Here is a 27,413-nt window from a genome sequence, read left to right as displayed (position 1 = left end):
CCAGGTATTATCGCGGGCTTTGAGAGTGGACCATGGACCAGCCGGCCAGCGACGGTGTAGTAGTGTCCCATCGTAACGTGCGGCTCGACTCGCGGTGATGCTTACTGGCCCAAAGTCTGGCGCGACTTTGTCTCAAGGCGAAGAGCTTCCACCGGCGACGAGCGACGAGAGGCGCCGGTTTCGCGCCCCGTAGGAGTGCGCCCCACGTGCCCAGTGCAGCGCGGGACCCCTACCCACCCCCCCCACACCGGGGCCCCCAACGGGATGGCACCGACGAACGGTAGCAACGGACGGAGACAGTACGGCAGCTGCAGCAATCGGCACCGCAAGATGTCGCTCCTGTGGCTGTTACTGATGATATGTGCCTTCAGCGGGGACAGCGGCGGAGGAGGCCCCGGTCCCGGCTGGGCCTCGGCGGAGCACGTGCGCGAGCTGGAGGTATCGGAGGGAGTGCCGGTCGGCCACCACATCGGCTTCATCGGCGAGTTCCTGCAGGCGGCGGACGACGTGGCGGTGGACAGTGGTCCCCCGTATCTGATCGTGCCGGTGCCGGGCAGTGCCGTCGACACGGATCTGGCGATCGACCATACGACGGGCGAGATCCGGACGAAGGTGCCACTGGATCGGGAGAACCGCTCGTCCTACTCGCTCGTGGCCATCCCTCTGAGCGGTGAGAACGTACGCGTTGTGGTACGCGTCCTGGACGAGAACGATAACGCGCCCACCTTCCCGACACCGCTCATGAACATCGAGTTCCCGGAGAACACACCTCGGGACGTCAAGCGGACACTCAATCCGGCCCGGGACACCGACCTGGGGCGATACAACACCCAGCGCTACAGCATCGTGTCGGGGAACGTGAACAATGCGTTCCGGTTGTCATCGCACCGCGAACGGGACGGGGTCCTGTACCTGGACCTGCAGATCAACGGGTTCCTCGATCGGGAGACGACCCCGGCGTACAGCCTGCTGGTGGAAGCGCTGGACGGGGGCAGCCCACCGCTGCGTGGGCTCATGACCGTGAACATCACGATCCAGGACGTGAACGACAATCAACCGATCTTCAATCAGAGTCGGTACTTTGCGACGGTGCCCGAGAACGCGACGCTCGGCACGACCGTGCTGCAGGTGTACGCCACGGATCAGGACGCCGGTGAGAACGGGCTGGTGGAGTACGCGATTAACCGGCGGCAGAGCGACAAGGAGCAGATGTTCCGGATCGACCCAGCCACCGGACTGATCTCCGTCAACAAGCCGCTCGACTTCGAGACGCGCGAACTGCACGAGCTGGTCGTGGTGGCGAAGGATCGGGGAGCCCAACCGCTCGAAACGACCGCGTTCGTATCGATCCGCGTGACGGACGTGAACGACAACCAGCCGATCATCAACGTGATCTTCCTGAGCGATGACGCGACACCGAAGATCTCGGAGTCGGCTCAACCGGGCGAGTTCGTGGCTCGGATCTCCGTCAACGATCCGGACTCGCGGACCGAGTACTCGAACGTGAACGTAACGCTGTCGGGCGGTGAGGGACACTTCGGGTTGACCACACGGGATAACATCATCTACCTGGTGATCGTGTCGCTGCCTCTGGATCGCGAGATCAAACCGAATTACACGCTGAGCGTGATCGCGACGGACACCGGCAACCCGCCGCTGCACGCGGCCAAGGACATCTTCCTCACAGTCACCGACATCAACGACAACGCGCCCGAGTTCGAGCGGGACGCGTACCACGCGAACGTGATGGAGGTGGCCGACCCGGGCACCTCCGTCGTGCAGGTGACCGCGATCGACCGGGACGAGGGCAACAACTCGGCCATCGTCTACTCGCTCCTGGACACGCCCGACACGCACTCGCACTGGTTCCAGATCGATGGCCACTCGGGCCTGATCACGACCCGGGCCCACATCGACTGCGAGACCGACCCGGTGCCGCGGCTGATCGTCCTCGCCCAGGACAACGGCCGGCCACCGCTCTCCTCCACCGGCACCGTGCTCGTCACCATCCACGACGTGAACGACAACGAGCCGATCTTCGACCAGAGCTTCTACAACGTGTCCGTCGCCGAGAACGAGTCCAAGGGCCGCTGCATTCTCAAGGTGAGTGCCAGAATCTGCAACCCCCCAACCACCCCCCCCCCGGGCCCCCCCCCCCTCATCCGATAATGACGGGCTGGGTGCTCGGCCCCAGCTACCGGTTGCCGCGTTGGGTTTGCGAGTATCCTGCCGCAGTGCGCCCCGGGCTGTGGGTTTGCGACCGACCGACCGGCCGAGCAGGCCGTTTGTCAACCCTTAGGGGCCCGCGGGTGAAAAGCACGCGCGGGGGGGGGGGGGGTACTTTTCACGTCACATCAATCGATTCGACTCGAGCATAATGCTCCAGCCCCGAAGCCTCGCGCCCGGATGGTTGATGGATTGGTTTTTATCGCGTTAATTTGTGTGGCGCACCACCACCGCTTATGGCGCGGGGGGCCCCCGATAGCATCTCCGAGGGGCTTCGTGGGCCTCCGAGGGCCTCCGTCAAGCTGGACCCACGAAGCTCGCACGGACTTAGAAGATCCCTTGGCCCGGGAAACTAGACTTGAAACGGAAAGAGACGGAAAAGGGGTGGAGAAAGAGAATAAATCGGGAGAGCGAGAGAGGGCGACGATTGACCTCTCTCTCTCTGTCTCTTTCGGTCTGTCTGCCCGGTCAGCGCTCGGTGAGAGTGTGTATGTAGCGCGCGCTCGCAGGTGAGTCTCCGGTGTTCGGATACGGATTTTCTTCTGGACGGGGACTGGGCGGGGGGTGGTGCGAGGACACGGGCAGCCCCCCCACCAGCACCAGCCCATCGTCCGATCCTTCGGGCCGGCCACACTACCACCAGTGAGTGCGAAACCATTCCACGGCGACCCCCAGGTCCGATCGTGGCTCGAAGCTGGAGCCAGTGACTTGCGCGGCGTCAAAGAGAGGAACCCGTTTTTCTCCACTCTTTCTTTCTTTCTCTCTCTCGCTCTCACGTCTCTCATTCGCTCCCTCTCTCCCTCTCTCCTTCTCTCCCTCTCTCTCCCCCTTTCCCGACCCAGAAGCGCAGTTATTCATCGGCTCTCTTCGGAACATTCCCTTCACACTTGCGTTTGCACGGTCCGGCACCGGGAAAAATTCTACTCCCGTGGCCACCTCGCGAGACACGAGATCGTTAGCACTCCGCACGACCCCCGGTCCGCGGCATTCCCCTCCCCCCCCGCACCCGTCAGCACCCTCGTTGTCCCCCGCGGGGGCTCGGTTTCACTCAATCTGTTACGATCACCACCAACACGTGAACCGAGTGGAGCGCGCGCGCGCGCGCGAGCGCTCGCGTACACGGGTTGACCCCGCTCCTGTTCATGCCCCGTCCCGTTGCCTGACCCACCCTGGATCCCGGTGTGTGTTGGCATTTCTTGTTGCGCCGCTCTTTGGCCGCTTTCGCCGCGGTGCGCGTCTGTATTGGTGATGCTTCCCCCTTTCGGAGCTTTTAAGTAGTTCTCTCTCTCTCTCTCTCTCTCTCTCTCTCTGTCGCTGCTCTGTCCTCTTTCTATTTTTATCTCTCCCTTTTTCGCCCTTTTCTGTTTCACCCGTTCGTACTGTCTCGCTCTCATTCTCTCTCTCTCTTCGTTGGATGTTCATTTCTTTTTTGCTCTCGTCTTCGGTTTTCTCCGGTCCCCGGGGGGGAGGTGCGGTGCTCCGGCATCCCTCTCCGATCGGACGGGGCGGCGGCGGCGGCGGCATACCTGTGGAGGATTCCGACCCCGATACAGGAAAAATTACCTTTTATAACAAAACCCCGAAGAAAACGTGTAACACGTTATTTCTTTCAATAATTCGCTCTGCCTCTTGCGCTCGTCGCGCGTTGCGCGTTCGCGTTCTTGCGCTGCCGCACGTTTCTTGCGCGCGCGCCCCACCCGCCCGCCTGGTGGCCCGCCCGGCCCGCTCCCCCGGGTCTACGCCCCTCTCTACGCCAGGGTCACTGACAACACTGCCGCCGCCGCCGCCGCCGCCGCGTGCTCTCCCGCGGGATCGTTCCCTTCTTGCGTCCTCTTGGGCGCTTCTTCCCTGCGCGCCGCCTGCCAGGGCCTCCGCGCTGCTCTTTCTTCCATTCTTTTGTGGGCTTTTGAATTGTTGTTCACATTTTTTCCTGCTCTCCGCCGAGCGTCGTCCCCGTGCGTTTCGCGTTTTATGAGAATGCAGAATGGGGGCTGCTGGCTGGCTGGCTGCTCCTACATATTTCAATTTTGTGTGCTCCGTGCGCTTCGCACAAAAGCGATTGGGAACGAAATTGGTCGGAAGCGTGACAGGGAAACCGTGTGGCCGCTACAAAACGGGCGGCCGCTGCCGAAAACGCTGCGATGCGGCTGCTGCTACTGGACGTCTGAGTCTCTATTGCGCATGCAGCCCGTGCGCTGCTAGTCCACGAATCAAGCCGCGTGTTGGGGAACCGAAACGGCAGCCCATTTGCATGGGGTCTCCACCAGACTGGTGAAGGGTTAGTTGCTTAGTCGACGTACGACATTCCTAGAGTCAACCTGGAGAACAGTCCCTCTCGACTCGTGTTTGAATTGTAAAGGTGAAGCAGGATTGTCAATATTGTGGCTAAAGTTGTTAAAAATTGATCTACTGTGGCCAGAAAATATTCGGAATTTTCTTACAATTCCAAAAAATATTTCTTTTTTTCTACATCTATGCCTTCATCCTTGCATAAGGCTGGCTAAAAAGTTTCTCCGACGTTCTTTGCGTGAATTTCAAAACATTATTTACGATGCTTCGAATTGTCCGAATAGTGCGTCAAATATGCACCGTTTTCTGCAAAATGTGTTGCCTTTTTAAAGGTTTCACTTGAAGAAGCCTGTCTCATAAAAGTCTTGATCGTTATAAGCGACAAACTCTAACAATCTTTTTTCATAATACTTTCGTAGTTTCAGTTTCTCATCATTCAGGATTTTTTTAATATGCGAAAAAGTTGTCAATCGTTTGGTGCAAGGTCCAAACTATACCAGTGGATGCATTAAAACTTTCCAAACAAAATCCCGGACTTTCTGGCGGACTTCACTAACGACGTGCGTAACATTTCGTTGTCCTGATGTAACACAACACCTCTTCCGTTGGCCGATTCTGGCCGTTCCTGGTCAATCGCTAGCTTCGAACGGTGCAGTTGTTGAGGTCTGAATGTAGTGTTTGGTAACACGGAATTAACTCATAGTAAACGATTGCTTTCAAGCTCCACCATATATCCAGTAGAACCTTGCTGGCCGTTAGTCCTGGTTTGGTCACCGTTTTGGCTGCATCACCACGCTTTGATCACGATCGTTTGCACTTTTTCTTCTCTTCGAATTAACACCCTGCAAGTCACAAACGTATAGAATAAACAAACAAAAATGAAGCATTTTTTTAAGTGTAAAGTATTAGCTTTACAACGAGCCTGAACTTGAAACTGTACGATCAATACTTCACAAGATATGGATCACTAAAGGCATCTAATATTAATTATTCCTTATTATCCTCTATGCAACACATTTATAGTATTCAACACACTCTTCGTTTCGGCTCCTTACTCATCCATTGACTGTAAGAGGTGGCCACGGAGAAGCTTCTCGAAAATGTAATGTATGAGGAAGTTGAACCAAAAATTGACAGTTGGGTCCGTTTGACAGGACCCCATGATGGACTAAACCACGACAATCAAAGAAAGCTGTTCCTTTTACATTTACAATCGACTACATTTGCACTGTCAGTACAACCCATTGAGATTGCGAATTATGAAGACGGACAATGGACCACAAACCTCAGGCAAACCAGCATCAGCTTCAACAGGATGGATCTTTTTCCAGCAGGACTCACTTGCCGATCCTCTACAATCGAGCGAGCTAATTTTAGTGCGTTCTGCTTACCACATTACACTTGACGCACTTCGCAGCTTACTAGACGAGGCCTATCCAACAGCGTCGCCGCTGGAGGCTGGAGTCGATCGGCGCGCGCAGTAGTCACCGGCGCATTTTTAACGACTTACTAACGACCACTGCGCCGAGGGCCGAGGGCCGGCCACGCCGATCACATATCGAGACCGGGGGTCAGAGGGACAAAAAAGTCGCTCACGTCGCTCCGCGTGCGACTTCGTTAAGCCAATTGCCCGGGCGGAGTCGCCGGGCGGGCAATCAAGCGAAGGCCGCGGAGGGAAGCGGAGCGCAAACGAACAATTTTCAATTGAAAAAATACCCAGAAACAGTTAATCTGTTTCACACGAGAGACGAGACGAGGGGTGGCGCGGCGGCGGGGGGGGGGGGGGAGGTGCCTGTCACAGGAAACTCGAACTGCCCGTCGCTCGCATGCCTTCACGTGTCTGCATATTCTTCATGCATAATCACACCTCGCGTCGCGGCGACTCCTGCGACGGTCTTCCGTCTATCGCGAGCGGCTCGGCTCGAATGTCACCAAAACAGCCCCGCAGTGTCCAGCCCGAGTCCCCCACCTCCCCTCCGGGTGTGCGATGGGAAAGGAACTGAAAAGGATGTGCCTAACGTCCACTTGAAGGAAGGCGCTCAACAAAAAAAAAATCCCAAAACGAAAGGGCTGCGCTGCCACAAGATCGTGCTGGACCGATTTATTTAGTCCTGTTCTCTGCGCGTGTGTCTGTGTTCGCCGGTGAGCCAATTTTTGTGCTCCTTTTGATTTGCGCTGCTCCTGCTTTTGTTTCTGATTTTTGCGGATCCTCTTTCGCGCTCCGTGAGTCTTTCTAGATTGATACCATCCCGGGCCATCGGGGACGGAAGCGGGAACTGGCAAGGGATGGGACGGGTGCGGAGGGAGGTCCGTTTGTTTCGCGCAATTCCCAATTCCGAATCCACGGCGCGGCAAGGCGTGGGGCTGGCAAACGTAAGAACGAAACGAAATTGAATGGCAAAAAAACGGTAAGTTAAAATAAAATACGAAAAACACACAACTTCGATTCGACGGCAAGCGACGAACCCGCGCGCCAGCGAGCGAGCGAGCGAGATCCGGAGCCGGAGCCGGAGCCGGAGCCGGAGTGGCAGTAAAACTGTTCGGGCTAATGATGCTTGACTTTTCCTTTTCGTCATCCGTTTCGAGCGGACGGCCCGAGTCGGACGATGGCGGTTCGACAATTTTTGGAAGCAGGCCGGGACAGGACGCGGGACCCCGAGAGACTGGATTGACGGGCATCGGTGAAAAGGTGGACACTTTTATGTTTCCGGATCCCGGGAGCGGACGACGGCGGCGGCGGCGGCGGCGGTCTACGCGATCCAGGTCCGAGGCTAGTGCGCGACGCTGGGTGCTGAGTGGCCGGTTGGCGATTATCATACCTTTTTCGATGCCTCGATTTGAAAGGTGAAAATTGCCCAACCAATCTTCCGTCGTTCCGGCATCACACACAGGCATCCATCCCCCCCCTCACCGACACCTCGCATTCCGATTCTTGCCGCCGGGAACCGCTCCGCGCTTCCCGCGCTCCCTCTTTCGCTTGGTCGGTCGGTGTTCGTGGGGTTCTAATGTTCGGTGCGAGTGGCGGCGTGTTTTGGACCTCAAAACTTCCTCCAGGTTTAGGCCGTGGCCGGGGCACTTGCACCGGCACCCGGCGGGGCCCGGGTACTTTGTTGCCCACACGTCCAATTTTGAGCGCCCGCCGCTACACGTCGCGGCGGCGTCTCTCGATGTAGACGCCCCCAGCAGGATATTTCTAGGCCATCGATCACCGCGCATCGGAAAACGGGGCCCCGGTGCATGTAGTTCGAGAGGATGTTCGTGTTGTTCTCGTTCCGGGGCCACTCCGCCTCCGCGCGCCGACGCCGAACAATCGTACGCTCCGCGACTGCACCGCGGCTAGGTCGGGCAGCGTGGCCAGGGGGGTTGCACTACATGGCACGGGGTTGTACTTTGTGCCCCGTCCCCAGGCCGTGCACTCCCAAACCAGGCACACATTTTCGGCGCACAGGCGCGCCGTGTTTTGTGGGGCACCCGACCCCACGACCCCAAAGCCTCCTTCGATGCCTCCTTTCACAATCACCGGCTCCGTCTTCTGCATTGGAAGAAATCCATCTAAGCATCCATCGCCGTCGCTCACTCGCTTTATTTTGCTTCCCGAAACCGTCATTGGTGAACGAAATAGACTTCCATCAATGTTTGTACTTTTAACCAAACTGCGTTCGTTCATTCAAGTTCAGCTTATCAAGCGAATCAAATAGGGTGCGTTGGTGCAACGTGGCACTGTATTATGGAATTGTTTCCCCGACATGGCATTTGTGGAAAACTTCTTGTGCCAACTCGCCAAGGGGAAAACTTGTCATCATCCTCGAAATACGGCCGGAATATCTTCATTTTCTTGCCTAACAAAACCTAGCGAAAAGAAGTGAAGTTCAAGACAGCAAAAGATTGAGTGAAATACGAAGATGAAAAACTTCCTTCAGTCAATCAAAAATCACTCAAAAACACTATGTAAGAGCTGCGATATTTGGTTGGTGGTTTTGCCCGGCGGTCCGTTCTCAGGTTTTTTCTTGCCCATAAAGTTTTGATCAGTTCAGCTAATTATTTTAAATTCAGTGGAGTCTTTTCAGATCCTCCAAGGTTCATAAAAGGCCGCTCAATGGTTGGCTGGTTTGGAGAACGATGTGAATAGTTCAAAACCTTAACGTCCCCGACTGCATGCATAAGTCCTTGCCTTGTGGATTGCTGCACTATTCTGTTGCTATTGCTGCACTATAGAGGACGTTTTACTGCTCTTTGCACTCTTTTTTAAAGTGGCCTTAGTTAGATTTTATTTTCTTTTTTGAAAACAAGGTCAGATTTGCCTGCATTCTATGGACTATGTCGAATTAGATGAAAGGAAGGAACCTTCTGATTTTAGTTTTTGTAGAATATAATTGTCAGATTGAACACGGATTGTGATGAAGATATTATCTATTAGCTCATCAATTCGTTTTGGCGTTGATTTCTTACGCCAACGAGCTTAAATACGACGAACACGACCTTCGCTTCGATTATTTCATTTCATTTATCATCTTCATCGATTAGTTTACAATATTTCGAGGTTTTTGCTTACCTACAAGCTGAGAAACAGTCCGCAATCTTCACTTTAAGTTTCCTACCCTTAATTCTGTATTTTGAATATAAAAACATATACAAAAATCAAGTTCAAATTACTATCTATGAACAAAATTTGGTCTCGTTGCTTTCATACCAACCAAACGGAGGAATTTGGTGTGAAAAAGTGAAAACTTTAAGCTTCAATTTAACCTGTTTTCTCGTGCCACTGAAATTCATCTATGGCCATATTGAATGAACGCTTCCAAAAGAAGTTAAGCTGAAGCTTAAGCGTGGACTCTTCGAATACAAGTTATTCATAAGGCCAGAAAAAAATAAAGTCGATAACGTGCCTCGGATATAAATGACTCAGGATCGCGCCAGTGTCAACTTGATACGCGATCCGGTGCAGTTCGCAAATGACCATTGGATTAGAGTAACTGCAGAGGCCAACTGGCCGTTGGCCGAGGATTTGAGGTCCGAAATTACCATTCGATTACGCGACGATGAGCTCAACGTTGAGGTGCGTAGTCTGAGCGCCCGTAGAAAACAAGGTGCGTGGCAAAAACAACGAATCCTACAACGCGCCGTGTATGCCGCCGTCGCCGCCGCCGCCGGCGGACGTACGAATATGGAAGGTAGTCTACGGGGCCAGCCGGTGAGCCGGAACCCGGGGCAAGTTCAGTGAAACCCATCCGTCCGTAGCGGAGCGGAGCGGCCGAGGGGTCGAACGGGGCGAGCGATAGCATTTCATTTATTATACCATATCATAGCCGCATGCAGCCGAGGAGGGGTCGTCCTCCGCCATATTCGTTTGAATGACAGCTCTCGATGACATATTTTGGTATCGGTACATTTCAGCGACAATGTTGTCCGCGGGCCGGTGGTGGCGGCGGCCGGGAAGGCAGCCGCCTCGTCTCCCCGTCCTTCGTCCTGCGGCCGGTAAAGGGGAGCAGTTTTAAGACGATCCGATTTTGATCTTGCCTCCCCTTCGGGAAGAAGCGGAAGAAGAGTGAAGCCACGAAGACGGTGAAGGCGAAGTCGTCGTTGTGCAAAAACGACGGCCGAAAGAAGCAGCGAAACAAGCTCACACAGGCGAGAGGACACTGCGGAGAAGGAAGACGACAATGACAACGACGACGACGACGACGACGACAAGGCTGGGTGGGATTTTAATTGAGCGAAGCGATGCCGGCTGCAGGGTCGGGTTGGGTGAAACCGGTTGGTATTGGCGGCCCCGCTGGGCCCGGGCTGGGAAAAGCGGTCGCGGCGTTGGGTGGCTCTTGGCTCCGACTGGTTACCGGGCTGGCGGGGCGGCGTGTGTCTAGCCCGGCTCCAGGGCCGCCAATTCCTGGTTCGAATCGAAACGGCACCGCTGCGACTGCCTCGCGATTGCAATCGAGTGATCGAGGAGGCGCACCGCCGGGAACTGCGGACTCCCAAAGCGACACCCCGATGCTCCGGCTTATCCCTCGGCTAGCCGCGAAAGCGAGAGAGAGAGAGAGCGCAAGCCCGAGTGAGAAGGAAGGCGAGAATGTAGATTAGGATTTTCTCGGCGGAGAAGCGAAACCCTGGCCGCAGGATGCCACGGTGCAACGGAGGGCTCGGAGCGACAAGCACATAAATGTGGCCTTTAAGTGACATAACAACGCGGGGCCGCGACCGAGAGATCCTTGCGCAAGGTGATCGAGGCGACAACGATGTCAATCGGTTCCGTGCCGTGTCCGGGCTCTGTTTATAAAATAGTTGACGTGCCGACGCAAGGAAAAAAATCGTTTCTAGAGACGCCGCCACCCCGGTCCCGGTCCCGGTGAGGAAGAACGTCTGGACGGCATCGGACACGTCATCGGTCGCGCATGCACCGCGATCGACGATCGGACGGACGATCCGTTCGATTCTAAACCCCATGGCGCAGGAACCTAGGCCATGGCAGGCGGCGAACCGAGACCGACGGGGCCGATGCATCCGGGAGATAAATTTATAATAATTTATCCATCATCTCCGGGATTTGATGCCCGCGCTGACGGTCGACGGATAAATCGATAGCCCGCGCGAGATCGTTGGATCGATCGATCGACTGACTTGACAATTTGTGGTCGACAGCCCGACACGCGCAAAACTGTGGCCCCACGGCCGCAGCGCGGACGAGAGTAATCGATACGGTTCCTGCGGACTCCGGGGACGAGATAGTTCAGCGTGCGTCAAAACCTTCAACCGGATCGATCGTGTGGATTGTTTGCTTCGTGCCATTCCCAGACACGAAACCGATGGGGGGAGGGGGGTCCTTGGGCGCGCAAACAATGATGCATTTCTCGTTGGGGTCCACCATTTTGTGGCCTCGGCGTTGACGTGACGATTGACATGCAAACGAACCCACCGGCGAGGGCCAGGCTCTTTCAGGCGGACTTTTGCTGGCCCTGTTTATCTACCGTCCACAATCTCGGAAGCTCCGAGCTGCCGGTTCTGCATTTTCCCAGGGAAATGGACCCGAAAAAAAGGACGCAAAAAATCAACGCAAGGACAAGGATTTGGTTACCGGACGACCGGCGGAGGGGCAGCAGCTTTCGAAGAGTCGGCCGAGAGTCCAATTAAACGTAAATTGCGGTGCGCGGAAGATGAATTCACCGAAAGTACACGGAGCACGAAAGAATGGGATGTGGGCCGTTCGGGTTTTTGTGTGCTCCGGATTTCGGGCGGGGAGGACGGGCGAGATTAGACGTGGCAGATAATGCGCGGTCGGTCGGTGAACGGTTTTGTCCGACGAGCCTCAGCCCCAGCCCGGGATGATTAAGCGGATGGATGCAAACGAAAACCGATCAAATCACACGCTCGTCAAGTTGGCGGACAATGCCGCCGAAAACGGCCGAAATCTTCTCGGGACCTTCTTTCGTGCGGCGACGGACACGGGACATTCACGGGCTCGGCCCTATTCAAAGTCGTCGTCCTCGCGAGGAAATCGCGTTGCCGGTTCCGAGAAAATCGGGCGGGCGCACCCGGGCGACCGCAAAAGGACCTCCGGTTTTTGCGCGCCCGATCCCGGTTCCGTCAGCCGCGGCGTGTAGCGACACATTTCAGCAGACGTAACGATCGTTCGGTCGCCGCCGCCACCGCCGCCTGACGATAATTTATTTACTTGTTGTGGCAGCCGGTCGGTCGGGGAAAAATTTGAATACACCTCCCCCCCCCCCCCTCCCCACCCCTAATGGTGGGGCAGCCCCCGTCGGTCAAGCCCGGCGGGAGTCGCCATCCACCAGGGTGTACATATTTTCCGAAAGTTGATTGGTGTTCGCTTGGTATTCGCCAAAGTACGAATAGTGCGCCCCGTTTTTCTGGCCGCGCCTTGCTTTATTTATTTCGCCGTTTTCGCCATTATCTGTTTGGCAAACAATCGGACGCGGATCCGGGACCCGACCCGGCCGGTCGGTCGGTCGGTGCAGCAGCCCGTTGCAACACGGGACAGGTGAAGCAGAAACGGGCAACCTAAAACAGACGCACCGAAAATCGGCCCAATTGGGGTTAAGGAGAAGATGTGGGGGGGGAAAAAAACCAAAACAAAACCCGGCCCGCCCAGGATCGGTTACAGGGCAGTTTAGCTTGGCGCGGGTTTTTTGTTCCGCTGGTCGTCGTTTGAAAAGTCGTCAGATTTCAATCGGCCTTTTGCCATTGCCTTTGATATGCGTTGGGAATTTAAGCGGCCTCACCAACCGGAGGAGATACATTTCATGCTATACGATTCGGTATTTGCATACAGCGAGCAGAGGAACGCGAAAAAAAAGGTGAATTTCAATTCGATTCCCCGTCATTTGGCATGCAGATCAAGGTGCACCCGTCCAGTCCGTCTCGATGCGGGGCCACCGGAAGACAATAACCATTTCCGATCGGAGGCTGTCCTTTCCGTCGAAGCAGTCCGTGCTAGCTGGCTGGTGAGAAGGATACTTACAGGCTCAGGAAACATTGCACATTGGTGGCTACTGATAGGTGACCGAAAGGATGAAGTTGTCTAGAGATTTATCATCCCAACCTTTATAATCCCATTACTAGCATACGCATCTGAGCCATGGATTCGATCCAAAACAGCGTGGATGCCTAGCCAGGCAGACGACGAGACCAACCCGCAAAGTTTCCTTAACTCGCCCAGATGGGACGAATTTCTGTTGCAGCATAACGAATATGCGATGAGGACCTCTTCAAAGCCTTCAAAGTTCAAGTAAAAGTTTCCGAGAAAACGATTGGCACAAGAATGTCCAACGAGCAACGAGATCGATCGTCCGTCTCGTGTTGCGACCATTTTAAACTTTAAACTTTAAATCTGAATCTGAATTTATCGTTGACAATGCGACAATGCACACACGCGAAGGGCGAAAAATCCTTCAAATTGTTGGCAGCGACTGGCACGAAGAAAGAAGCGAACAAGAAAATCCACGACCCCACATTGTCCGCGGTAATTGAAGGGCAAATATTTTCGAGTTCGAGTGCTGATTCGGCTTGCGCGTCCCGGGGGATTATCCTCGTGTCCGATGCGTTGAGTATGTGTTAATCGTTCCCGGGGCATCGTTCAATCCACGCCACCGCACATCGGTGCAGCGCACAGGCGGGGTTGCCGGGGTTTGCGTAATCAAGGCCTCGGGGGCCCTCGCGCGGCCCTTTGTTTTGCGCACCCGTCCGCAGCCGTAAGGGTCCTGGCACGGAAAAGGCACGAAAACATACACCCAAAACTCAAGTAACCAATAAAAATAATTATAATAAAGCAGCAGCAGCATATCGGCTGCTGCTATCGAAATCGAAATGACTCATTAAAGCACTGTTTATAATACACCCGAGGAGCGAAACCAGCGGTTGTCCACGCAGCATCCGGGCTCCACCCGATCGCAATCCGATCGTCAGCCCGCTGGCCCGCGGGACGTGTGTAATGGAATGGTGGGGAATGGCCTGCCCGCGGCGATCGGCAGCGGCAGCGGTAGCAACGGCGATCGCAGCATAAAAAGGCAGCAGCATTAAGGCGAAGAAAAGCGATGGCGATAGCGATCGAAATCTCGCGTATGATTTCCGCATGTATATAATTTGACAATCGTCAAGTAATCATCAAATTCTGTTTTGATACGCCATTGCGTGCCATCGGCTACCCTCCCCTCCCCCCCCGCCGCTCTTTAGTTGGCCGTTTTCCTTCTGGTTTTTCGGTTTCTCCTTTTTTTGCCACGAACGAACGAGCGAAACAGAGCGATACAGCCAGAGCCCGGCTCCCTTTGGTCCGGCAGGCAATTTTGACAGTCCGTCCGTCTGGTTGGGGCCCAGACCCGGCTTTTTGTCCTGGAGTTCCTTGCGTGCTTCGGGGCCGACTACCGATCGGCCGACCATATGTGTGTCCATCTGCGCGCCTTCCTCCTGGGGTCGTGCCGTGAGGTGATGAAGGCCCCGGCGGCCGAGAAGGCGGACGGCATTTCGCTCTGCCACGCTCGTTCACATCGCTTCGTTACGCCTCTTGGTGTGGGGTTTTCCTCCGGGGCCTTTGCTATTGCCACATCACACCCCGCCCGCTCTCCACGCTCTCCCGCGGTGATGATATTTTCCCGCTTCGCACGAAATGATATTTCTCCATTAAGAAGCCTCCCCGAGCGTCGTGGTCGTTTGTCGTCACGTCGTGATGAAGGCTTTCGGGTCGGCCCACGATATCGGAGACGCAGCCGATTGTAATTTCCCCCAGTACGCCTCCCACTTTTGCGCCACTTTCGCGCAGAGCGTGTCCACCCCGGTCAAGCACTTGCCTGCTAAGGCCAGCCTAAGCCGCTACGCGATCGGTTTATGGGGAAATTGTGTCAACCTTGACAATCTGGCGGTCAAGTTCACGGAACTTCGCTCCGAATCGCATCGCTGCAAAGTTTGGCCGACTTTGCCCATCCGTCGGTCGATCGGCTGACGTCAATGTCCCGATCATTTCCACCTCCAATCACTCGGCCAAGCCAAGCGATCGATGGCACGAAAATGGTTCATCAAGCGATCCCCGTTGGCTGCTGGCCTCCCTCCGATCCACCGTCGTTTGGGGAATGTAGCCGACGCCGAAGCCGATGCTAGGGCCGCGGCTGTCAAGCGGCTCACACCGGAAGGCCATGCCAAATAACCCTTTAACCTGTGGGTGGGAGGGCTGGAGATAATTTCGGTTTAATTTGTTCCAGCATCGCGCGCGCCGGTTCACCCCGCGCCCGGCTGGAGCGGGGCAACGTGTTGGTAATAACTGTAAATTACTGACCCTCGGGACGGAAGGGTAATTTCCCGGGATCCGAACCAAATCAAAGCTGGGCGCGCGCAGTGTATACGTGTGTGGACGAGGTAATAAATCATCGCCGAGCGGCCGGCGGACCCTGCGCTAGACAGGCGCTTCGCGTGGTCGTGGTTTTTCGGGTGATCGTTCCGCTCCCAGCACGCCCGATGATCTTCTGCTGGAAGCAGCAACAAGTAAAAGAAAATTCAGGAAATTTGCGCAAAAACGACGCACTCGGCGGGCAACACGTGTCCGGACGAGGGACAGAGCGAATGGATGAGAAATTAGTTTCTTTTCTGGAAATAGCACATCGCACACTGGGTCCGCCGATGATGATACCCATGATGTGTGGTGCGGAAGTGTCGAAGTGTTTTTGGGGGCGAACCGTTTGATGAGAACCATTTCAGGGTTTTTGCTGCTTCTTAGTTTCGCTTCGATAGATACTACAACTAGCTAGTCGAACCTTCTCGCGTCAGATGGCCAGCGGAATTTCCGCGAAGAGAGAGAGAGAGAGATTGAAATTGCGTGAGAAATATATGTTTTCTGTTCAAAATTCCTGCTCATTTTACGCTCGCCGCAATGCGCGGGGACCAACCGCTAGGCCTACTACGAGTGACTTCGATGATAGAGAAAGAAGGAGTCGACCATAAATCGTGGCGGTGGCGTGGTGTCGTAGAAACAGGTCAACTTTCAACGGTGGATGAAATTACGTTCCATTAAAGAGCGCCCAATTCTTTCTGGTTTATTGGGATTTTTGGTTTGTTTTTCTATTCCAAACGAACCTTACTTTGCGATTGCTGTTGCTGCAGAATCGACAGTCGATTTCGTACTGTCAGTGTCAATGAGTCAGTGTCAACTATGATAGGCTAAAATCGTGAGCAACTTGCTGAAGGTCTAGACATGACAGGCTGAACGTTAGTCTGGTTTTATTAGAAGACTTTCAATCGTCACACCTCATTTAATTTCTCGATGATCCGGCGTTTCACGGTATCGGGCTTCCCGGTGAGGTATCCGATCGGCTTCCTTTGCCGCTTCCCGTCGGATACATAACAAAACTCATAACTTATCTTATCATCAACTTATCATTTTAATAATTTTTGTACAACCTTCTCTTCCACAGGTATGCTCTTCCCTTTGATGTGCATAGTTTTCGCTCCAACATATCGCCTCACTGAGTAAGACCATTACCATTACCTATCGTTTTCCTGTGCCGCAAAGCATGTCCCCGAGGGAGCCTCTCGAGTATGCCTCTCGGAAGTCGTATCGAGTTCGTTGACGCTTTCGGTTACATGATTGGTGTGAATTTTAAGTGACTGAGCCCCCCCAACGGCAGGCAAACGAAGCCGAAGAACGGAGCGCGCGCCCAGGCATCCAGGGTTTCGCAATTGCGCAGTGGCGACCCCGCAGTGGCTACCGAAAGCTCCAGGGCCGGAGTAGTTGTAAATAATGATCACTTTCTAACTGCCAAAAAGGCGTCCGAATGTGGCAAGTCGGCAGCCCCCTGGCAAGTGCTGCAAGTCAAGGAGTCCCAGAGTCCCACAGTAGAAAGTTAAGTTTGTCATCGTTTAGGCCCAGCGCCGGGCCACGGAGTTCACCATCTTCTATTACCCCGCGTGTATGTGCGCGATTTTTTCACCATTTCCTATGCCAAGTGGCCGGCCACAGTTGGCCATTCGGCTCTTGTTGGGCCGTAGGAAATGTTGCAATCTCCCAATCCCGCCGGGCAACCGGTTTGGTCGTATTTGCATCCTCCTCGCGCTTGATCGCGTGCCGGCGCCGCCGCCACCGAGTGTCCGCCGATCTTTCGGCCGTAGCAGGATAACTGATTTATTCCGGTTTATGTTAATATGATTACGACACACACATAGTTTTCGCTTTCGCTTAGCCATTAATGGGAATAGCCATCCGCTAGTGGCCAGCAGCCGAGGGGTAAAGCTCTCGCGGCCAAATACAGGCATGCCGAACGGGCTTTAAGCCACGATCAACCGGGGCCGGATTATTCGCGGATGTGTTGACGTGACTTCAATATTGGCCCCGCGCCGGAGAACTCTGGCCCGGCGATGGCGCTTTCGTACATGTTCCCCAAATGCATCCCCGACGATCGCCCGGTCCTTGTAAACTTTCGCCCCAAACCACGAAACATAATCTCTCTCTCTCTTTCTCGTGAACACACATTTTGCGGCCCATCGATAATTGTGACCCATACGGATACGGCGGTGTTGTCGTGAGGTCGTTACGATCACTTAACAGCTCCACGAGAGGTACGCTTTGGCCGAGACATTTCTATAACAACCCTCGGGCCGGACGATCGTGGATCGTAACCAATAGAGCGCGCGCGCGCGCGCCTTTTGCACCTTGGCACGTTAATTATCTGATCCATGATAATGTATGCTGTGCGGCGGGTGAGTTTCGTTCGCTTTCTAATATTTCGCTGCTGACCACATGTTGCGCCGAGAACCGACGATCGGGGGAACTTTCCGGCGGTGCGGAGGTCCTGTAGAAAGAGAAAGAGAGAAAGTAACCCCACAACGGCGCAACAAAGAGACCAAACGTTCCCCAAGGGACGGAACGCCGGGGGGCCTAGGATGCCGGGGATGCCTGCCAAAACGGAGCAACACGCGGACAGGTTACACGAAGCGGATATTGTAGGACCGACATACGCCAGGCATTTCTTCTGCCCGGACATGTCCGGAGCGAATATCAATAAATTTCAAACCCCTAGCTTTTTGTGGCCGGTGGCCCAAAGTGACCGTTTCAGGGGATGGCTCGAAAGAAGAAAGGCAACCTCGATCGTCGCGAAGACGATCGTCACAATTAGTCGGTGCCATCGCACGGGCACAGAGCGACGTGCCCGTTTCTCATTTCGCTACCGACAAAAGGTGGCCCCCGGACCTGACCAGCCTGGCCAGGCTTTGTCTCGGAAGGTTAACCTTTTCTGGGGGCGCCATCGTGGGATGGCTTTTCCCACATAACACTCAGCGGTCCGCCCGCCGTTCCCGTAGCGGTAGCGATGGAGAGATTAACGCCCGCCCCGGGGATCGTAAATGGCCAACCGGCGGTTGGAGGAAAAAGGAGAAAATTTTGATGAAAACCTTTTCATTACCCCGTTCCGTTCTTCAATTGTGCCCGATTGTGGTCGGTTTGACACTCGGGCGAGACCAGTGGCCACTTCGAGGGCACCGCTATTGGGATTGGGGGCTCCAGAAATGTGTTTCGGAGGCGGCAGTTTCGAATCGCCTACCAATAAATGGCTGCTGAGGGTGGACTCTTTCTTTGTGCGCTCTCTCTCTCTCTCTCTCGTTTTCTAGTTCTGGATTAATTACTACGCGGGGCACGATTATGCCTCAATTAAAATCCCAAGCTACGGTACAGTAGCTACAACCGTCGGGGAATCTAACTCGAACTAAGTATGAAAACTGAAAGCAACGAACGCATCAAGGCGAACTCGAAATCCTCGGCAACTTCTTCAATCTTCGAACCAGACACGGAACGCCACGAATGGAGAAATTCAAATATGTGGCCCGCCAAACTGCCCAAACGTGTGGCCGTGCTCCAACATGAGACAATTAAGCGCCTCACAAAGGACATGGATCGAGCGGATTGAGACAATCGAGGAATCAAATAAACCGACCGACTTCCGTTCGCGGCGTTTCTTAGAGTGCCGCCACAAAGCGAATTCGTTGGCTCGCGGTTCGTCTTGCGGGTACGCCGCAGGGCGCAGAGCTCGTGTTTGTGAGAGAGAGAGGGGGCGCGTTTTATATCCTTTTTTAGTGCACCGCGGCGTACGGAAGCCGCTTCACAATAAAGTCGGAATGCGGCCAAATAAACCCGAAGCTCGCTCGAAAGGCCCAAAGACGGGCCTCCGACTCCGGCCTGCCAAGGGATAAGGTCAAAATGGAGGATGGATCGCCGAAAGAAACAAACGCCCGCTCCGTCCAGCGCAGGTCCAGATTTCGGCATGACTGATTTCGAAATACCCCGCGTCCATGTGTTTCATGTGCCTGGCCCTGGCCACCCCCCCTCGCGCTACACGGGTGATAGACTGACTTCCTTTTCGGAGCGATCGCAATCGCCTCCCAGCGAACACAAAGCGCTGTGCTGCTGATGGCAAAGATATCCTCCACCGAAAATCGAGCAGAGGGCAGAGTAGTCTCTTCCTGGGGGGGGACTCAGTTTTCTTTTTGGCAATGTCCCCGCCATTACGGACCGACCGTTGTTGGGAGCCCGCTTTCTCACAGTACCTTCTGGAAATCTTTATTAAACGCGGATCGACGTTGTGTAGGAGATCGACGAGTTGATCGTACGACAGCTACGGCTTGGACGCGGGAGCATCAAAATGGCTGACGTTTAATATTGTCAGTGGGGGACTAGCCGCTTTGGAAGCGGTAACCGGGGTAACAGCACGGGCAGGCGACAGCGGCCATTACAAGCTACAAAACAATGTCAATTAATTAATTTGAATAAAACAAGCCGACTCACTCATAAAACTCGACTCGACCCGAAAGGCAGCTGGGAGCCTGGAGCAGTTGATGTAGTTGGGCATGTTCCCGCCGAGGCCAGGGACCACAGTTTGGGTGGATTTACGTGGAAGTTATTGGCCACGGACGCTGGCCGGGTCCATTGACGTATGCTCGGTCCTTGCTGGATTAGGGCGGGGATTACGTATGAGATACCCAGGCTAGGCCACAGGCCCTGGAGTTGAATGTGCTACCAATTAAAAAATTTTATGTGTTTATTTGTTCTCCTCTCCGTTCCTAACCGTTTGTCTGGAAGTGAGGCTACCTTTTTTCTGGATAAAACTGAAGCTACTTCCCGGGCGTCATTAAATGACATTAAAAAGGAGCATCACAAATGGCGACAGATTATTTAGCTGTTTTTTTTCTCGTTTTCCGTTTCCCAAATGCCGAATCTTACCTCTTTATTGTGTTCATGAAACACCGTTAAAGGAATAATACATCGTTAACATCGGTACGAATACAATGAGCCGATCGGTCGATTAAAAGATGAATTTACAATCTCATATTATTGTTGAATGTAACCCCGTCTCAGACACTTTTTACTTACACGAAAAATCCATCGAAATTCTTTTTGAGCAACAATTTTGATGTTTTCTGATTTGAGTCACGACATCGTTTTGTAGTTTCTCGCTTTGTTTACTTTGATCTACTGTCAGTTGTCAACCCTTTCTAAGTGCATTATTTTTTAATAACATCACGGAGAAACAATGTGTTTTTAAGCGCTTTCCGGTTGGTTTAAGGAAAACAATCAACATAACGGATAAATCGTGCCATATAGATATCGACGCAAACCCTGAGCCCCTTCATTCGCCTCGGATATAATTACACCACCCAGAGAGCGGCCAGCACGATGAAAGATTGCACGGCACTGTACCATTGAAAGGCCGTACTGAACCGCATTTTGGGGACGGACCGGAACGCGCGCTACACAACTTTCAGAAGTTCCCACAACGGTTCCGAAACTCTCCCGGACACTGGCCGAAAAAAGGAAGCAACTTCCAGCACAAAACCGTCATCGTTACACTCTCGTTCTCCTGCTCTCTCTCTCTCTCTCTCTCTGTGGCCCGTTTGGGCTGGGCGAAAAGAACGGTACGTAATTTTGGACAGGTATTAAGAAAATTGTTTCCTTCTTTCGGTTAATTAATATCGACAAAAGTACGGGATTACGAAGCAGAACGCAGCTAGCCGCGCGGGGCACTGGGACGCACGATCCGCGCTAATGGAATCCCGGGCGGCCCGCGGGATGTGGTGCGTCACCCCAGCGGATATACTATGAACGACTATGAACTGCGGCCGTTCCCAAACCTAGCGATTATCGATCGCAGTCGTTCCCGCGGATCTGCCACACAGAGAGGATCCGAGGCCCCCGGTCTTGCAAGTCAGCCCTTAACCCCGCCCGGCTGACGACTTTATTGCGATGGCCATTCGACAACCCCATAATTTCACAATTCTCACATAAGTGTTAAAAAATCTTTCGATAATTTTAGCCCCACCAAAGCCCCACCACCGTTCGATCGTTCTTGGCCGGCTAGCGGAGGTACCTTTGCCGCGTTGCCGAAAGCGTGTCATTATGGCGAAAATAATCCATCGGAATGTTTTTTCTTTTTCGGTTTGCTTCCTCCACGTCCATCGTTCTGCCGCGGCCACTCAACACCCGGCGACGACGACGACGAGGAAGATGGTTGCCCCGACCTGGCCGTGGCAGAGTCGATTTCATTAACAATTTTCATTGCTTGTCAAGCGCAATCATGACGCTCTCATGATTATTTCGAGCACCGTCCGTGCACCACTTTGCTGCTGCTTTCCGACTCCACCGGTAGATTAGTTTTCCGGTTCCGCGCGGCTTGAGGCCGAGTGGGGGAGCCCCGCTCCGCAACGAGCGACATGCTCTGAAATTACTTTGAAGCAGCAGCAGCGCTGGCCAACATTTCCACGGCGAAGAACAGAGGAACTGGACGGGCACGAAAGAAGAGAATCTCGTTCGATTCCGTTTGTCTCTTGCCTACGCTGCAGCCCACACAGTGTTCCCATTGTTCTCATCGACACTCTATTGTTTTTCACCAAAAGTTATGCTTTAAATCAATTCTCTGTTGGTTGGTCGAAGAAACTGTGGCCAGCGTAAGCAGCACAAGTTGTAGCAGGTTTAGCTTAAAATTTTAATCACATTCTCCGATCCCGGAATCGCGAAATTCGGACCTCCAGGTGGAGGGTTCAGGTCCTCCGTGGGTAAGAAAATCGATCCGATCGCAATCCGGGTGCTGACTAATAATTGAAACGCTGCCAACTGCATTGGCCACATTTGCTGGACATAAAAATAGACCCTACGGGAACCTGGTTGCTGCTGCTGCTGGCAGATGTGCTGTCCATTTTGCTTCCACGCCTGCCCCACACACTGTGAGGCGATCGTGACTTCGTGCATCACGAAGTAGAACGAAAGGGTGGCGGCGGACTCGGTGGCCACGGGGCGGTTCAAACAATTCCGGATCGGAATTGGCTTTCAGTTGGCGATCGTATCATGGCATCTTATCAGCCCTAACGGGGGCGATTGCTCGGCGCTACGCAACGCCCATTCCGCCCCAAACGGATAGGAAGTTGATCTGCCTAAAGACCCTCGCCACCTAGTTGCTGCGTCGGCTGCTGGCTGCGCATCAACCGCCGGCCATTAATGATTCGGTCGATGGTGGGTGGGGGGCCCACCGTACTAATGTTTACCTTTATGTGGGCAATGAGGGCCCGGCCCAGCGACTGATCGACTGCGCTGTGCCGATCACACGGAAGGAGGTTGCGCGAACGCGATCAACGCACAAATTGGACGCGGTGGCGACGAGCCGAGAGCCGGGAGGAAGAATCCGGCGGTCCGTTCCGTAATCTTCTAGGAAATTCGAATTCCGCACCGTACTCATCGTCATGATCGCACTCATTACGGGGCGATCGGGCGCAGAAGCAGGATCTTTGGCGGTGGGGGGGGGGCAACATGTTATCATAAAATTAATATTTTTACCCTCCGATACTCTCGAGGCAGCGGGGCCGGGCCCTAAAACGCGGCTCACCGCGGCAGGCTGATGGGCAGGCTCCTGGGGGCCGACCCATTACCGGCCGACCTCGGGCCGAGCCCGGCACAGCACACACCATTTCCTTTTTGTTTTTATCGATTATCCATCCAATAAAGTATAATATTAAAAGTTTATAATGATGAAGAATTATTTGCCACTTGCTGTGCTCGCGAGCGAGCGTTGCCTCGGCTTCGATCGCACCGTACGGCCGCGGCCGGCTCATAAGTACCTCGTCGTCCGCGGTGGTGCATTGCAGTGCAACTGCAATTGGCCCACCGCACCGGCACTGGCGATCGCAATGGCGACGACGACGACGAACGACGACGCAGCATTGGCGCGGCTTGATGGCTTTTTCCATTTTCGTTTTCCGCCTTTTTTGTGCTTTCCGCGCAGTGAGGAGTGTCCTGCGTGAAATGCTTCTTGATAATGCGCCCCGTCCGTCCCCGTTGAGGAGAAGCGAGCGAGGGAGAGTCTCTTTCGTTCCGTTCGAAGGCTGCGCGCGCGTTCTGATGGGTTTTCTGCACGTGGAATTGTGTGTGGCGTGGTGCAATTTCTTCCGTTTTCGTGCAATCTCCGGCAAACCATGACGAACGCCGCCAATATGGCGGCGTACAACATATAATTCACTTCGGTGATCGCCAAAAAACAAAAAAGTGCCGATCTTGACGGTCGGTCGGACCCACGGTAGCTGGGAAAGTTGCCGGTCACGGGAGCGCGAGGGACGGGGAGGAGGGGGGGCTATATTAAATTCGGGGATTATTTTTCCTCCACCGGGGCACCGGCCCCAGCGACTAGGTGCGGCACGGCCGCGCAAGATGAGTTTGACCCCCGGAGCCGGAGTTGATTATCAGTAGCCAACATCATTTTCACCATTTCTGCGTCTGGCCTGGCAAATTACCCAGAGACAGGGAGAGAGAGAGAGATTACGGCAAGAGAAAGGAGAAAAGATAACAGCGTGCGAGAGAGAGAGGGAGGTTCGGCCGATCGGAAAGAATGCTCGACACTCGAGAGATGGGTGGCGAAAGAACATACCCAAATGCATATAAGGCCCAGGCCCAGGCCCTGGCTAGTACCTTGCCGAGCATAGCCTCCCCATTCAAGCCCGGGAACTTCTCCCCGGGTATATACTTAGCGGCCGGCAACGTGGGGGAAGGGGTTGATTTTTGCCAGGGAGCCACCGCAAAAAAACGGGGAGATGATAATGGTGCGGCTTTTGATACCGCCATCTTGCCCGAAAGGATGGGTGGTGAAACGGTGGCGGCCACTACTACTATTGTTTCGCCCTCCGCTCACTCGCACAGTTCTTGCGTCGTTTTGTTTTTCTCTCCCTGTTCCCATTGCACACTCCCCTTTTATTAACCGGCTGGCGTCCGGGTGCCACAACGCGACACGACATCATCATCACGGCCACACGGCCGGATGACGAGAGCGCCAATCATATGCACTGCGGGATCATTAATTGCTGTGCGAGGAAATATTAAATATTTCACCGCAGCACGCAGCACAATTCTGAGGATCGGCGACAAAAAGAGACAGCAACAGGGGGGTCGTTGTGCGAAAACAACATGGTGGTCAGACGCCATCTTTGCCGGTCGATCAGGTCGGTGATAAAGATGTCCTCGGAGGCGCCGCACATCCTCGATTCGTTTTTCGAACGAGGCGCATAAGGATCCCCGGCGAAAACCCCGCGGTCTAATTCCGCGTCAAGTCGATTCCGGTCGATAAAATGGGTCGAAGCGAGCGATCGACGTGTAGGAACGCTTGTCGGAACCGTATCTTATCGGGGGGTTATCGGCGGACATGACGACTGCCGGAGCCGATAAGATACGACGCGGGCGAGCGCGTGAGGGCCATGACGCATCGGGCAAACGGTTCCCGACGGCCGGAGCGTATAGTTTGCCCGCTTTTTGCCCATTCCAAAGCATAGCTATTCGAGCGCAGCATAATGCGCACGCTGGCGATAATCGTGTCCGTGATGGTCGTTTGCTCGGTGCTGCTGGTGCAGCCGGCGGAGGCGGACATTTACTCGGAGATGGCCACCTGTGCCTGCAACCTGCTCTACCATCCCGTGTGCGCGAGCAACAATGAGACCTACTCCAACGACTGTGTCCTGAAGTGCGCCTCCGAAACGCCAACCGGTCGCTCGCTCGGACTGTACAAGGTGAAGGATGGACCCTGCCACGAAACGGACCTGTAGAGCCGGGTTAAGCCCCCCCCAAAGAGTGATGCTTTGTGATGTTTTTGCCGTACGCTAATAAAAGTTGCAAACTAAGGAGGCTCTGGTTTCTCTGTAACGTTGACACTTGAAAGGGATTATCAATGCTCTGCGTGTCTACTTGACGACTGTGCAAAACCCCACCGACCGGGAACCAACCCGCGAAGCCCACGACGGCAATGCACTCAGTTTGGGTGATAAAACCGTTATCTGATATTGTTTATCAGCGAAAAAACCGGGAATACCGTAGCGCAGCCTAGGTAGTAATACGGGTGAAGGTGACCAATTTAGCCGCAGAAGCAAAGTTACATCCGCATACTGCACAATTCGTCCAAATAGTTCGATACAAACGCAAACAATGATGCTCCGCGCAAGTGCCCTGTTCGTGCTGCTGATTGTCCTGGTGGCCACGGTCGCTGCCACTCGACGGACGGCGGATGGAGTTTGTGCCTGCCCTCGCATCTACGACCCGGTCTGTGGTTCCGATCTGAACACGTACTCCAATCACTGCATCCTGGACTGCAAGATTGTGGAACTGGCGGCCCGATCGATTAGCTTGCGAATGCTGCGCCACGGGACCTGCGATGAGCCGCTGGACGAGATGCCGCAGGAAGACTTGGGGACAGGATCGAGAAGATGAGCTGTACTACAACGTTGACGGCTACTGAACAATAAAACAATGTTACCAATAGTGAGCAAAAGCATATCAGCAAACAATAGTTTTAATTGGTTTTCCTGGCTGGTGTCCTTAGTTTGCGCTTTCCCTCTTTTCTGTGACTCATTCCGAGAAACAGTAACACTGTGACTCATCCGTGATCGGCGCACATGGTCAGATAATAGATATGATTTATTTTTTCTCACTGTTCTAATCTGCTCGATTGCGATTGCGAACTGATGATAGATAACTAACCGCAGCCTACGCAGTTGCTTTGCGAGAACTCCATTCTTATCATTCAAGTAATCGGAGTTCAAAAAACAAGGTCCATCAACATATTTGTTATCGCCTTCAAGGTAAGCCCTTTCTGAGGCGAAACACACGCTCTGGTGCTTTTTCATTGTTGTGTCTTTGGACTATCGATCCGTTAAAACAGATGCTTCCCTAGAGCTTTAGGAGCAATTTTTGGAACTCTCAATGCTTGTGGAGATAATGCAAGCCAGAAGCAATCTTAAGCAAAGTCATTAAGACGAAAGCACTGGGCACAAAGATATGAAGATCGAACCAGATCAGTCACCGTATCAAAATCCTGATCTTCAACTCCAGCGTGAAATCCGTGCTGCGTCTTACCAGAGAACTCGTAGAAATTACAGGTGAAACTACAGGAAACTACAATGCTGAGATCCTGGAACGTAAGTGGCAGTGGATCGGCCACACAACGACGAAAGGGCGATACTGAAATCTGCAAGCAAGCGCCAGACTGGAACCGGCAAGGACATCGCAGCCGAGGCATACCTCGAGGCTCCTTGCGTCGCAACCTCAACGGAGGTTGGTCAAGGAGAGAGCTGTGAATCGCCCAGGATGGAGGCACTATGCTCCCAGCGTGGAGCGTAGCAAACTTGATGATGGCCAACAGGCCTTCAGTAACATTCAGAACGATCAGAACTGTTCAGCTAGTTTGAAAAGAATGTTGGAAAATTAACTTACCACATCCTGGAGCATTTGGAACTCTTTAGATGTATCGGATTCGGAAGAGTACTCCTCCGGAACTCTAATGCCTGCTTATTTTATAGCTTCTGAAACTCGTCTAAACAGAGACACGTTTCGAATCATCATCTAACATAAACTGTATTATGCTAGTGAATCAGTTTCATGATCTCTCCGCCAAAAAGATGTACAATACGGGCGAGCTGCACTGGCGCAGATTTACACTCCTGTATGATCGCTGGCTGGTGGCTCCCAGAGAATGTACTGATTTTATCATTATCTACATTCTTTCCCCTGCCGATCGCTCGTCTCCGCAACAAGCATCCGTCGTCTCCGTCGTTCGTGGGGCGAAAATGGATCAGAAAGCCCATGATCCGCATCTTAGACCATCGGCCCCGCTTGTCTAGGGCGCGCATCGATGAGTTGACGATGCTCCGAGAGCCAGCACCACAGGACTCGATTCCCGGACACCCGAAAGGGGCGGTAAGGTTTGTTGTCAGCTGGGCCGCAGCCATTTTCTTTGCGATCGCTCGGCTTCCGCGCGGCTCCGTGATCCGTGATGCCGTTTCGCGCTGCTTCTGCCATCTTGCTTCGCCATCGCGGGTCCGCCTCTCGTTCGTGCGTTCGTCCGTGTACTTATCAACCCCTTTCTCTCTCTCTCTCTCTCTCTCTCTCTCTGTCT

At 53.9% G+C, this 27,413-nt stretch overlaps 2 protein-coding genes across 2 annotated transcripts in view; both read left to right on the top strand.

Moving 5' to 3' along the window:
- The first annotated feature begins 264 nt into the window (after window positions 1-264).
- The window catches only part of LOC131208024 (protein dachsous), a 48,104-nt gene continuing 20,955 nt past the window's right edge, over window positions 265-27,413 (top strand). The window contains exon 1 of the mRNA XM_058200667.1: window positions 265-2,103. Coding sequence (XP_058056650.1) covers window positions 265-2,103 — 1,839 coding nt within the window. The remainder of the gene's footprint in view (window positions 2,104-27,413) is intronic.
- LOC131211139 (trypsin inhibitor ClTI-1-like) lies at window positions 24,753-25,419 on the top strand. Its single transcript, XM_058204505.1, has one exon. It carries the CDS (start codon window positions 24,820-24,822, stop codon window positions 25,069-25,071), a length of 252 nt encoding a protein of 83 aa, XP_058060488.1. The 5' UTR covers window positions 24,753-24,819; the 3' UTR covers window positions 25,072-25,419.

Source organism: Anopheles bellator, chromosome 2, assembly GCF_943735745.2.
Source record: "Anopheles bellator chromosome 2, idAnoBellAS_SP24_06.2, whole genome shotgun sequence".
Classification (NCBI taxonomy): domain Eukaryota; kingdom Metazoa; phylum Arthropoda; class Insecta; order Diptera; family Culicidae; genus Anopheles; species Anopheles bellator.
The sequence above is the reverse complement of the archived record's forward strand: the minus strand, read 5'-3'. Positions and strand labels throughout refer to the sequence as shown.

Bases quoted from the DNA above. Each gene is read 5' to 3' on its own strand.
- LOC131211139 (XM_058204505.1), top strand. From the start codon at position 24,820: ATGCGCACGCTGGCGATAATCGTGTCCGTGATGGTCGTTTGCTCGGTG.